The sequence below is a fragment of the Dunckerocampus dactyliophorus genome, chromosome 16 (assembly GCF_027744805.1).
Source record: "Dunckerocampus dactyliophorus isolate RoL2022-P2 chromosome 16, RoL_Ddac_1.1, whole genome shotgun sequence".
In the NCBI taxonomy this organism is placed as follows: Eukaryota; Metazoa; Chordata; class Actinopteri; order Syngnathiformes; family Syngnathidae; genus Dunckerocampus; species Dunckerocampus dactyliophorus.
The window spans coordinates 11465310-11479662 of record NC_072834.1 but is presented as its reverse complement, the minus strand read 5'-3'; the positions used below and the strand labels follow the sequence as shown (position 1 = coordinate 11479662).

General features: G+C 40.5%; 1 protein-coding gene across 1 annotated transcript; it reads left to right on the top strand.

Moving 5' to 3' along the window:
- Positions 1-7298: 7298 nt before the first annotated feature.
- rnf167 (ring finger protein 167) lies at positions 7299-14171 on the top strand. The gene is made up of 10 exons (XM_054754805.1): positions 7299-8017; positions 8577-8699; positions 8775-8852; positions 8950-9087; positions 9168-9255; positions 9329-9419; positions 9521-9626; positions 10636-10729; positions 10988-11068; positions 12177-14171. Exons 2-10 carry the CDS (start codon positions 8598-8600, stop codon positions 12602-12604), a joined length of 1206 nt encoding a protein of 401 aa, XP_054610780.1. The 5' UTR covers positions 7299-8017; positions 8577-8597; the 3' UTR covers positions 12605-14171.
- The last annotated feature ends 182 nt before the right edge of the window (positions 14172-14353 follow it).

Below are 14353 nucleotides of genomic sequence, written 5' to 3'. Positions count from 1 at the left end.
GAGTGAATTTAAGGACACACAACACAACCACAGCTTGCGTGAGGAACCCATTTGTTGACATTCTAAAGTGAAAACCTGTGACTGTGTTGACCTGTATTCTGTATGACGACTGCTCTGGATGTCCAGTAGAAGCGTGAAGATTTAATTTAACGTCGCTTAGAAGCATCAAACGAGTAGCTGTTACCATTGCTGTCACAGTAACACAGCTGATGTACGTGACGCAATTGGAACATACTCATGAGAGGCCATTAGTCCACACTGCGTTTCCGCTCCTTTTCGAGGCAATGAGCCTCCAGTGCTTTGGACAGTGTCCTGAGGATAAAGACGAGAGACAGAAAACAAAAGTTGGGTTCCCTTTGGAGAACATGATGCAACACTAAGGCAAAAGTGTCTCCAAAGACCAGTGACCTTTGCACCAAGGACAACAACAGCAGTCATTCACAGCTTTTATTTCAGTGTGATGCACCTAGCATGGATACGGTGGTACTTCAGTTCTTGTTAGCTACTTCCAAAAGGTCCGATGAATCCAAGGCAATTTTTCCCATAGGAAATAATATACAGTAACTCCAATTAATCCATCTCAGACACACATTTTATAGAAAATAATTATAGTTCTGCGATTGGCTGGTGACCAGTCCAGGGTGTACCCCTTCCTCTCACCCGAAGTCAGCTGGGATAGGCTCCAGCATACCTAATTAGGATAAGCGGCATAGAAAACGGATGGATAATTATAGTTTTGCATGCAGAAAACTATGTGAAATAATGATACATGACGAATGAAATACAGGTAGATAGACGCACGGTGGCCACACAATCAGGAGATCCGGAAGATCTGGGTTCGAATCTCTGCTTGGGCACCTCTTTGTGGAGTTTGCATGGTCTCCCTGTGCAATTTCCTCCCCCATTCCAAAAACAGCTTCATAGGTTAATGGGCGACTCTAAATTGTCACTGTTGAATGATTGTTTGTCTGTATGTGCCCTGCGATTAGCTGGGAGAGGCGCCAATATCCCCCCGCCACCCTAGTGAGGATAAGCGGCATGGAAGATGGATGGATGAACTAGATAACACTTAACATCATTTATACCTTTGTTGAAGACTCTTGCTGGCAAAGACGGCGATGAGACGTTATCTGCAATGTGTTCTTTCTTGAATTTAAAGGAAAACTGCACTTTTTTGGAATTTCATCGTCCAAAATCCTTACGTGAGACATGAACACATATGTCTTTCTCTTTTCTGTGCATTCTAAAGATATAAAAACAGATAAAAAGAGACAGCTCATAACTGCACGTATGGGACATGCTTATTCCTCCTATAAAGTCGTCTGAAAAAGTCTCCAGCAATGCTGCATTTGCATATAATGTGACATGCATATCAACCAAGGTACACCGACATTATTATTAGTGTTGTTATTAGCATTGCTACATGGATCGAACTACTTTACTGGCGCATTAAGCCATACCACACCGAATAGCTACCAGCTGGCTAGCGACAGGCTTTTTATTCGAGATGCCGCAGGAAGTTCCGGTAATTAACAAAATACACAAAATACTGTAAGAATTACATGCCATCATGAATGTACCTGTTACTACATGGTCACAGCATGTATATAAAACCCAAAAACATAATGTGTTATAGTGGTCTTTGTATGCAGCATGGGCAGGTGGATCCTATGGATCACGTGCAGTAAAAGAGACAACTCAAGCTGTCTCCTTTTATCTGTTTTTGTATCTTTTGAATGCACAGAAAAGAGGCAGATATATGTGTTCATGTCTCACATAAGGATTGTGGATGATGGGCAAAATTCCCCAAAAAGTGCAGTTTTCCTTCAATAGTGTTTCTCACCTTCTTTATCAAAGTCTCTGTGGGCCCCATGGTGGTTTATTTAGCAGTCACACTTAACAAAAAATGCACAGATGAAGGCAACCGGATAGTATTAAAACCGGGTCATTTGTACTTCATTCTGGTCAGTCGTATTCACTGGAGTAGTGGTGGTTTTATTATTTAGTCTCTTTAGTAGAATTTGATGGGCTGCATGAGCTTTCCACAGCCATTAGCACCATTTCCCCTCTGGACCGATAAGAACCAGCATGGAGGAGGAGTCTTTTCAGTGTTTTGACCCCCATTTACAGAACAGTCTGCCAGAAAACCGCAGGTTTTAAATCTTTATGCCACTTTTATTTTTATTATTAGTTTTATTCATGGTGCTTGCAATTTCTGTGCTCCTCAGAGGGAGCCCTCTGCGTCAGGGTTATGTCGGCTATGACTGCGGGAAGTCCCATGTGTCAGTGTCCTGGTGCCTGTAGTCTGATGGGCTCCTGGTGCAGATGGCTCCCGTGATGGTGTTTCCTCACCTGGCTCCTCTGTGCTCTGCCATATCTAATATTTTCATACTTTAATTCTGTGGGTAAGTGTGCGTGGTTGGGGTGTGGGGAAGGGGGTTGTTGGGGGCATTGTCTTTAACTCTTTAAGGCACTTTGTGTTGCATTTTATATGCAGGAAAAGCACTTTATAAATAAAGTTTGATTTAATTTATTATTCAATAAGCTATTATCTATGTTTATAGTCAATGTTTCCGTTACTTTAATCTATAATATATTCAGTATTTATTAATTATACAGTGATACCTCGGTTAACATCCGCCCTGGTTAACGCATTTTTTGGTTAACATCCAAAAAATGTTGTTGAAATTTTGCCTTGTCTTGCGTTCGCCCGCTTATTGAGCGTCCAAAATACCATCCGGTTTGTCCATTTTGGATCACGCGGCCAAGACAAGATGTTGCGATACTTGCATGTGATCATGCAATGCATTGTGTTCAGCAGCGTTTGTTTACATCAGAGCTGTAGAGAGATACACGACGTAACAAACACACGGACGAGACAAGGGTGCAAGACCTTCAAATTTTACAGCTTAAAGAGAAGGCCGACGTCATTTCAGAGGTATGTAAATGTGACATCGGCTACGGGGCACACACATCTACTCCGGTTCCCGCGTAGCAGTCTCAACCCGGCGGCGCATCGAGGGTGACACTCTGTGTTTCTGCCACTAATTGTTGGTTTTGTGAATTTCTTAGCATATCAACGTAGTTTACAAAATGTCACAGGGGCCCTGGCACCATTTCATTTTTCAGTATGTCCACCTTGGTGGAAAAAGCTTGGACACCCCTGCTGTACGCAGTAATCATCAAAATGATTCAGATATTAAGAAATACATTTCTTGAAATATTTCACTCTGTCTGTAGTGAATCTATAGAATATAAGAGTTTCACTTTTTGAGCGGAACTACTGAAATAAATGAACGTTTCAAAGATATTCTAATTTATTGAGACGCACCTGTACTGTATGTGTGGCTTTGCTTGGTGATTTGCACGCAGGGAGCGCCTTCATCTCACAAGGTCGAGGCTTTTGCTGCCTTGATATTAGAGATATTCGATATGCCACTGAATGCATTTCACAAATTATCGCAAAATAAGACCAATACTGCAATACGTAATACTAGTTATAGAAAAAATGTTGACTTAATAAATTATTTTTCACATTTTGCATCAACAAAGTAGTCATGACCAATAGTCAACCTAAACATGATCTACTATCAACAAGTAAGACAGGTTTGTCCTAATAAATTCACAAATAAGAATCAAATTAAATAATGCTGACTGATACAGTTTGGAAAGCTGCACATTTCAATGCGGCACAATCACCTGTACAAAGTATGGAAGTCTGGACCAATACAATCAGTGAAATGATAAACTTGGCTCATTCAGCATGTCTCGCATGAGCGCAGCGTGACGCAAACAGATTAGATTAGACATTTTAAAGGAAGACGCCTGACTACCCCCTCACATAACCAGCACTTACATTGCAAATTCCATATTTACAATCCAAAGGAAATAATTCCGCACCGTGCACTTACTGAGCTGTTTGGAGCGTGTCATCACTTGCACGCTGACAGAGAAAATACCGATAGATATGCACCGCTTTATACAAAGGGTGGTGGGAGCAGGTTCCTACCCAACTTGAGCACCAACTTGACGCACCTAATTCGATAATAAAGACAGTAAAGATGCAATCATGCCTTAAAGTACTTAAAGTTGATTCTACAACAGTTAAGGACTTAAGTAACTAGAGATGTTTGAATGCGTTTGTTTTGGCTGGATGAAATGAGCCCGGACAAGATTTTACAAACGTGACCCTCCTTGACAAACACCTGACCTTTACCGCGGGTAACATAAGACAAAACATGATCATCTAATTTTAAATCGGCAAGAAGCAAAAAAAAAAAAAAGGTGATGTTTTAGCAATGTCGGTCTCATGACATCTTTAAGTCACAAGTTGGGTGCAATGATGTAGTTTCTTTAAATTAGATTAAGAACAGCATGTTGTCAAGGGATGCCTATTATTCTATTGAATAACACCAAATCATCAGTTTGCTGCTTCTTATTAGCTTTGCTCCTCCTCTCAGACCAACAGTACCACCAAATTATGACTAGTCCTCACTTTGGAGGGACAGAAGGACGAAAGAAGAATGTCTCGCTATTGCGTGCTGGTTTTGACCGTCTTGGTCGTTTTACTGCTGAATGGTAAGCATATTCACCATTGTTTGCAGCGTGTGCGAGTCTCTCAGCAGACGGGGTGAATATAATATTTAATTGCAGTTGTTGACAATGAGGCTGCATCCTTCCCATGGTCTTGCCCCAGTCTGAAAGGCATTTGTCGAAAAGTTTGTCTACCGACTGAACTGTTCTTTGGACCTCTGGGCTGTGGAAAAGGCTTCTTGTGAGTTTCGCTGTTCACCATCACCATCATGTGATGTGAATGTGTGTAATATTCTGTTTTTTAATTTCTAGATGCTGCGTGTCTCATTTTCTATGATGGCTAGGAGAAGTATGTGGGATGGAATGTGGGCCCGTGCAGCCCATGAAGAGAAGATGTGATCAGGCATTGCTGTGTGGATGACACACATAGTATTGTTTGCGCTGATGTAGTCATGTAACAGCTTCATGTTACCAATTTTGCTGTGTTTTACTGTTGAAATGGAGTGAAATAGTACATTAAATATAACATCCTCCCTGCCTTTGGGTATTCTCTTTGGGTTTTCTGAAGCACAGCGTCAAAAATCATTCCGTTTGAATTCACTGTCAGAGGGGTAATATTTAACATGTTTTTTACTGGTCGTAGTTTGCGCTGCACCGCACTGAGAGCTGTTTCTCATATTTTGACCATCTCATGTGGCTGAAAAGGACAACCGGTGTCAATCACACTTGAGAATCATCTTGTTTTTTGTCTGGGTGTAGAAATATATAGTCTATTTAACCCCATCATACCTTTTGATTGCAGTGAGACCTCGTTATTAACTCATTGCAAAAGGTCAAACGAAAACCGAAAGGTACGAAAAGGCAATTTTTTCCATTGGAAATAAAGTAAATTCAATTCATCCACACCAGACACCCTAAAATATGAACAAAAAACACGTTTTATAGAGAATAATTATAGTTTTACATGCCGAAAACAAAACAAAATAATTATAAATGACAAACGGATAGAACTTATTGTTCCCGTACATCCTGGCGAGATGGAATTCAATATTGTTTCTCACCTTCTTTATCAAAGTGCTGGCACTCGCAACTTGGCCCCATGGCAAGTTATTTAGCAGTTGCACTCAATGCAAATAAAAATAATGATAAATACATAAAAATAAATTGAAAAAATATTACAAATAATAAAATACATTTTTTTAAATGCTCAGACAGTTAGTCAGCAACGTGTAGGGCACATGATTTGGCAGAACGATACAGTACAGGGCAAACGGACTAGTCTGTTATGTGTAATACTGTACGAAAACCGAGACAAAAAAACAAGGCAAAATTTGGGTGAAATTTTTTATGAAAACCAAATCATATGAAAACTGGGGCGAACAAAAACGGAGTTACACTTAATAGGACAATTTTTAAGTGGACAACAAAGGACAACCCTTTGTCGCAGAACGCACAGGAGAACCCAATAGGCTGCTGCAAGATGAAACCAGATTATAGTTGGCTTGACATCTAAATTCAATTGATTAAGGATCATCTAAATAAATTAGCACGTCTGCTTCAGGTGCTTCTGGGTTTGAATCTCAGCTCTGACTTTGCTGTACGGAGTTTGCGTGTTTTCCCAGTGCTCGTTTTTTCCCACAGCTTGTTAGGTTAATTGGTGAAATAAAATGTCTAAACGTCAGCTGGGATAGGCTCCAGGTCACCCATGACCCTAAACAAGATAACGCTAAAAACAGTAAAAATTGAGGTTTGACTGTAGTCCGTGTGTCCTGTACTCAGAGACGAAACAAGAATTCTAGGCCCCATGAAAAAAAATAATTGGTACATTTGGCCCCTCCCCAGACAACTATTGTTACCACATCTCTAGTTTTTTGGGGCCACTTTCAGTCAGGGGCACTTAGAATTGTTCTAACTCCCCCCTCTGCTTAAAATTGAGTGCCCAAACAAAGCACCCTATGTGTTGCTGACTTACTGTCCGTGCATTATTTTATTGAGCGCGACTGCTAAATAAGCCTCCATGGGGCCAAAGAAAATTGCCAGTAATAAAAAAGATGTGACGCACGACTGAATTCGATCTCGCCAAGATGAATGGGAAGTCCACATCAACACTTAAATTCCTTCCATTCATCATTTGATTATTTTAATTTATCATGTATATTGAAAAAAATATAATTTTAAAGTCTATCATGTTCAGTCTTCACTCATTTGAGGTTTGCTTGCTGTTTAAATACGGTAGCATAACAAATTCTAGCAAGTAAACCGCTTTATCACGCCATTATGTTGCTATTACATCACAAAATATAAAAAAGTAGCACATTTCTATGCACAGGTTGTCACAGAATTACATAAGCGAAGGTGTTAATTTCACCGGCATGTAGTGAGAAAGAGGTTGAAAAGGGGGGGGGGATGCTGCATCAGTAATGTGCCAATTAAGTAAGCCTGTAATGTCTCAAAGACTTTGATGCAGGTGATAAAATTTAAAGGTAAGCACGCCTCAAAGTTCAGGTGTACACACTCCAGGTAGGGTAGTGCAATTTTGCATTCACATTTTTATCATGGCCTATTTTTTGTTCTTCTTTTACTTATATTTTGTTATAAACATATATAGATTGTATTATTATTTATGTATCTGCATTGTTAAAATGTTCTCGAATTGAAAATTTTACGTAAAGTTGTTGCATGGAAGTTATCTGTGCGGTGCATAGTTCTTATTGCACCACAGAGTTTTTAAGGCGAGGCAAAATTGAAAATAGCGATCTCACTGTCGATGCATGGGGATATGGCACCACCTTATGGAATGTTTCCAATGAAAAGGCCAGCCAAATGAAATTATACACATAGTGGGATGTGTATGTTTGAATTATTCTGATTCAGATCTTGTCTTATACGTGCTACCAGTGTTTCCTTGATAAAAAACAAGTCACCTCTGAAAAAGAACTGTAACGAACCGGCCGACAGCTCCCTTGAAAGAGCCATCAATCCCATCGATACTGATTAGTTGCTGTTTCCACGTTCAGCCGCCATTGGCGCTGTAGCTCAGGATGCTGCTGAGTCGATATTGAATCTCGACACACAAAGAAGAGCCAAGGGAACAGAGCAAGCAATAACAAACACAAGCCATTGGCGAACGCAAGTTTCGACAACTGAACAAATAGCTATTTTACGTCCTTACATTAAGCCATTTTCGTTTTTATATTCTGCCAACCGTGTAACCGTGAGTAAGCGCAGCATCGTCGCCACAGAGTGCTCTGTCACGCAAAGGATTTAACTATTATCTAACATTTGCACAACAAGCCAAACATCAGCTAGCAAGCGCTAATCCTTTCTGGCTAGCGTGTTCTCGTACACTTAGAAGAAAGTGGCCGGTAGCTCGACGTTGGCAAGTAAACAACATAAATTGAATTTACGCGGTGGCATGTGAGAAACCGAGGGGGGAAATCTTGGACCTATTTTAACGGTATCGTGACATTAAAAGGTTATCAAGGTAAGCCAACTAGCTGAAATGCTAGCCACTCCCCTGCTGCGCTATTATTGTTGATGATGGATGTGGAACACTCACAGAAATGACTTTAACTTGTACAAATTCTACCATATCAGACATGTCTGGTGTAAATAGCACGCAGTCAGTTTGTTGTCGACATCGTATTTGCCTGGCTCAAATGTTAAACTAACAATACAATTGTTGGGTGGCTACGCAGATACTCATCTAACTTCCTGTTTGCGGCAGCGTCACGAACAAGTTTGTTGTGTCCCAATGTGCACTACGTTTATTCAAAACAGGATATTCATGTTGATTTTGGAAAACTGACAGAATACAAATGGCACGGCTAAAAATAGTTCTCATTATGTGTTTGATCATGCCTTGGCAGTAGGAAACTGTAATCGATGTGAATTCATTTTTCCATTGCTCATTTTCAAATGTGCACGTAGTACCACTCAGCGACACCATCTTATTTTTATTTTAAATTGATTTCAATTAAAATGTATGTTTTTTTTCTCTGTGGTACTCAAAAGAATGTTTTTTTTTTTAAATCTCACTTTAGTACTCTTACAACCATCAAAGGATGCTTCAACTGGGTGGCTGGTGGGCTGGAGCACCGTTAACTGCCCTTTTCATCATTATATGCAGCCTATCACCCTCGCCCACACATGCATATATCTATGCTGTAAGTAACACGGCGTCAGCAAACAGATTGCTGTTGGAGTATCATCCATCAAAAGTACTGTTTTGTTTCCTACAGCATTACAGTAACATGACCGTGTTGTTTGAGGACCTACCAGCCCTGTTCGGGTCACCCCTTCCTAAGGATGGACTCATGGTGAGGGAATTTGGAGAGGAATGCATAATAATAATAATAATAATGTAAAATGGCAAATGTAGTACAATATAATAACAGGTTTGCCTTGATTTTAAAGGGTGTTTTGGTGTTGTCCCGCCCCCTCAATGGCTGTGCAGCAATTGACCCTCCGCCTCAGCTGCCATCAGATATCGACGCAAACACCACCAAATTCATAGTTCTCATCAGACGCTATGATTGCAATTTTGATCGAAAGGTCAGTGAAAAGTTTATAATTTTAAAGGCATCAAACCCTCTCTAGTGCAAGACTAATCTAATGCAAGGGACTCTTTAAAGGTCTTACATGCACAGCAAGCTGGGTACAGCGCTGCCATTGTTCACAACATGTACTCTGACTCTCTGCTCAATATGAACTACAGTAACGGTAAGGCAGTCAACACATTCACAGGCATGCCTAGTTTTCGCCCAATTTTTTATATATTTTTTGTGTTTTCCAGATACTATAGCAGAGGAGATTGACATCCCCTCGGTGTTCACCAGCTTCTATGCCTCGGAATTTCTTAAGAATTTTATAATTCTAGATCAAGGGTACAGATTGCAAAACTCCATTGCTGTAGATTTGCCGGGAGCCACAATATAGTGTCTAATTTGGTGTTTCAGTCTTGATTCATTTTTCTCTTGTATTGCAGAGCCTATGTGATTTTAAAGCCAGAGTTTGCTTTCCCACTGTCATACTACCTTATTCCCTTCACTGGAGTGGTTGGCATGATCATACTTGTCATGTTTGTTATCTTGGTGAGTATGAGGAATAATTGTACTATTATAGACTTAGTATTGCGGGGAGGGGGAATGACAGAACATAACTGAGAGTCATTGGTAACAGGCATAGCAAACCAAGGTATAGCAGCGTATATAGAGATGCATGATATTGGTTTTCTTTCTGATAACCGATGTTGTCCAACACGAACACTTCATTACAGATACAGATAACAGGCGATACCAATATTGGCAGCAGCTCTTCCCTCAAACTAATGTAATGTAAATAAACATTGTGGAAAATAAGACAAAAACTGCAATAGCAAATTATAATAGCAACAGAAAAGTATGCATTGTTTTGTTTGTATTTACTTTGTCGACCAAATGTCTGAGTGTTGACTGTCAGGATGAAGTCTCAGCATCTCGATGCATAGTTTTTCCCCCCCATTGGAAAACTGGGTTGGGTGGTTATGTTTTCGGTGGACAGGTTCATTGCGGACATATTCGGCTCGTCCGTGATGATGGGCTTACCTTGCTCAATTGGTTTGAAGCCGAAATGTTTCCACACGCGGGCTGTGACAGTTGGCTTTGCAAGCATCTTTTTCTGTCCTAATTTCTACTACGTCAGCTTGCATTGCTCCTTACGAGGCTACACTGTTTTGCTGTGTGTATGCTAGGCGCCCCGCCTCCCCTCACAGAGACAGATAGACTGTATGACTGACAAGAGGGCTCACTTCGTTCTAGCCGTTATATGGAGCACAGAGTGAACCCTCTTACTGCCTGTTTAGAGGCAAGAGAAGACAAAAACAGAGGCATACAGTACACAGGGCAATATATTGAGGCAGGCAAAATTGTTGAGTTCATTTTCATTTACTGTGTGATTAGTTAAGTTATTTATTATCACAAGACTGTTGTTTTCTGAATGAGATATATCGGCACGTTCTCGTGACACCCCTAGTCAACACCCTGACCAACGTATTTTGTCAATTGGCTTATTCACACTTTTCTTCTCACAGCATCGGTAAAATTGCCTTTTCCTGTTTTTCAGGTTGTGCGTTGTGTGCAGTACAGAAAAAGGCTTAGGAAAAATCGCTTATCCAAGGAGCAGCTCAAACGCATTCCAACTCACAAGTTCACGAAAGGTAAAAAAGATTTTCTGAAAAATGCACTTCATAGAACTGCACTTGGTGCTTGCGCTGTACTCTAAGCCAATGTCAACTGATGCTCAAATGATAATTTTGTTGTTTTCTATGACGCGATAGATAACAAAATTATAATTTCAGCATCAGTTGACGTTGTAAAATTATTGAATTTAATATTTATCTTGTTGAGAATATACATCACATTTTCTCTCTCCGAGGCCTAAAAACTTCCTTCTTACCTTCTTTCGTTTCTTTCAGGGGATGACTATGATGTGTGCGCCATATGCTTAGACGAGTATGAAGAAGGAGACAAGCTACGAGTTTTACCCTGTTCACATGGTAAATAATGTTTAAATACAGCCACACCTCAGTTTTTGTACGTCCCCGTTTTCGTATGGTCGGGTTTTTGTCAAGTTTTTCATCCAGTCTGGTTTTGTACAGTATTGCCTTTTACTGTATCGTTCAGCAATTTTGAGTGCCCAAACAAAGCATCCTACGCGTTACTGACTCACCGTCATGCATTTTTTATCGAGTGCAACTGCTAAATAGGCCGCTACGGGGCCACAGAAAGTTGCGAATGATAAAGCAGATGAGAAACACTATTGAATTCAATCTCTTTCCTTTCGAGATTTGGAGGAAATGCTGAGAGATACTTTTGCTGAGCAATAATGCTGGTGAATACCATAAATTCAGGACTTAATTTAGTAAGTCATACCTAAATATAAGCCGCACCCACCAAATTTAACGACAAAATAAGTTTTGTACGTATATTGTTACATATATTGTAATTGGGATATTTACACAGAAAGACATACTATAAACCTTGCAATCCTACCTACACTCACTGTTCCCAGCGTCACTCGTTACCTCTGATGAGTGAGACGTGAGACGCTTTTTTCATCGGAGTTCAACAGCTGCCGCGGTCCAAGCAGTCCAACAAGAAGCTGTAGTAATTCTACACTTGATCGAACTTACTTAAGAATTGTCAGATCGAAACACGATCGCTAAGTAAGACTTCAAAACGTGATACTAGCGTCCACTTCACTAGTCCAATTCCCTACTTCCTGAATCTACACTGTAAGCATGGGAACTATAGTTCTTTTAGCCATAAGTTAGCCGCATCATTGTTTAAGCCGCACGATTTAAAGCGTGTGAAAAGAGGAGTGGCTTACAGTTCAGAGTTTATGGTGCATATGGGGTGAGGACATGTGAGGACAATGGGACTAGTAAGTGCTGTGGGCTTACCATACTTGCCACACTTGTGCATCATCATTGCTTGTTTGTTTGCTATCCTGTAGCTATAATACTGTAATAATAACTTCAACCTTTTGTTGTTTTTGTTCACACTGCATTTTGTGTTCTGTGAACGAACCTCCGATGTGATGTGCCCTGTAATGTAAAGAGCAGGAAATGCTCCTAAGCTGTCTGAAATTCTTCTTCCTTGTAGCCTACCACTGCAAGTGTGTTGATCCGTGGCTCACCAAGACCAAGAAGACATGCCCCGTGTGCAAACAGAGGGTCACCCGGAGCAACCCAGAGCACTCAGAGTCAGAATCCGAGGAGGAACGCGGTGGACGAGAAGAAGAAGGAACTGAGGGTGATGCTGACTCGGAGCGCACCCCTCTGCTCCGCCCATCCAACCCCGGTTCCCCCTCTGGGAGTCCGGGGGCCTATTCAGCCACCACCACTACAGTGACCACCGCCCAGTGCATCTCCTCGCCGGCTCATGACAACTCCCCCGTCCTGGGATACGAAGGCTACTATTCCCCTCAGGAGGATACAGACTCAGAATGCGATGTGACAGAAGATGAGCGGCACCACGGTGGCGACGACGACACAGCTCAGCTTATTGGCAGGGATTCTGTGCACATCTGATGGCTGGATCTTCAACATGACTCATGAAGAAAAGGGCCTTTGCTGTTCTCTTATTTACCACTCTGTACTCAGTAGTACTTTTGTTATATTGTAACCACACGCATTGATCATTTTGGCTAGAAGTTATCTTTATGAATGAATGATTCAGTAAAGGTGGAAGATTGCTTCCACTTGCTCTTGCTTCCATCCTAATTCTTTTTGTGTGACAGTCCGTCCTTCATATCTTTATTGGATGTCTATGCACAGCTTCGTGATTTAAAAAAAAAAATCTGTTCAGATGTTTACTTGCACATGCTAGTTTTCCTTAATGTCACACTAAACTACGCCCTACTAAACTGGAGCTACACACGTCTGCAGCTTTTACACTATATTGTCATTAATCAAAACATTTTAGCTTTAAACAAACTGAAACCGTAGATGATCATGTGGTCGGGATGGATGGGCTCTAAGGATGCAACTAGACGATGGTGATTTCTTTTTGGTTTATAAATAGAGAAGTGTCCATTCTGTTGTTTGTGGTGGACTTCTGCGCAGTGTGCCTATCTGTAAAACACAACACGCCACATCGTTTTTTTAACCATTATCAAGTACATTGTCACATTATGTGTCGCTTTTTGTTGCATACTTGCACATGAAAAAAACTATCTGACGGCTCTGTGCATCATGCCCCATGACAACACTGACACGAGTTTGACAGCATTTTTTCTGTGGGTGCAGCCACTGGTCACTGTGCAGAGTTTAGTCATCACGCTCCTATACAAGTACATGTTCCTGCCATATAAAGTTAGAGGTCTGAGTGAAGAAATATTTTCAGTTAATGGAGTCAATCCAGGATAAACAATAACATTGCCTTACTTTGGTCTTTATGTAGGTTAGTGTGTGCAGAAACACACACTTATTAGTTTTTGTCTTAACTGTATTTTTATTTGTACTGCTAAACATTTTCTTAGTGTGGTTCTTTAATGTGATTAATGGGTAGCATGTGTTGATTTGCACCAGGACATGTATACTGTATACACCCCCCCCCCCCCCCCCCCACTTTGATCAGGTTTGACTCCAGTCTGTTTATTATAAAAAGCGCAAACGTTAACTTGTTTTTGTAAGCACTATTTCAGCCTGTTTACCTGCTTTGTGTAAATACACTGTTTCACTTTTACCTGACATCCTGAAGTCACAGCTGGACTATGTGATTGGAGTGTTTCATAAATTCAAATGTGGAGAAATGATGTGGAACTTTGTTATTTATGTTAGATTGTTGCCCCGCTCAAATGAAAGATCAAAACGTTATGCTGAATTTGAAAATGTTTTCTTCATGTACCACCTTCAGAGTGGTTGTTGGCTTAATTTAGCAATATAACTTTAAAAAAAAAAAAGATCCGTTAAACTTTTTCCATCTTCTTTCATAACAAGCTCAAGTTGATCAGACTTTACTACATTTGAAATGCCAAGTTTAGACCCTTCCTCCATATGATGATGAAATGTGATGACTCCAGGGATGTCACGGTCTATGGATAGCTGCAATTTAATGTCTCATTTTGGGAAGATTAAATTGAAAATTAATTTGAAATGTGACTGCTGCCATTTTTATTTCAACAAATTGCTCAGTAACTTTTGATGTACGTTTTACTTGACATATTGAGTCTTCATAATAGAGGCATTGGAAGACTTACCTGGTGATAATATTGTGAGCATACATATTTTTTAATTAGAGCTGTCTGAAAAACTCCAAAGTGTACAATAGAGAGTAAA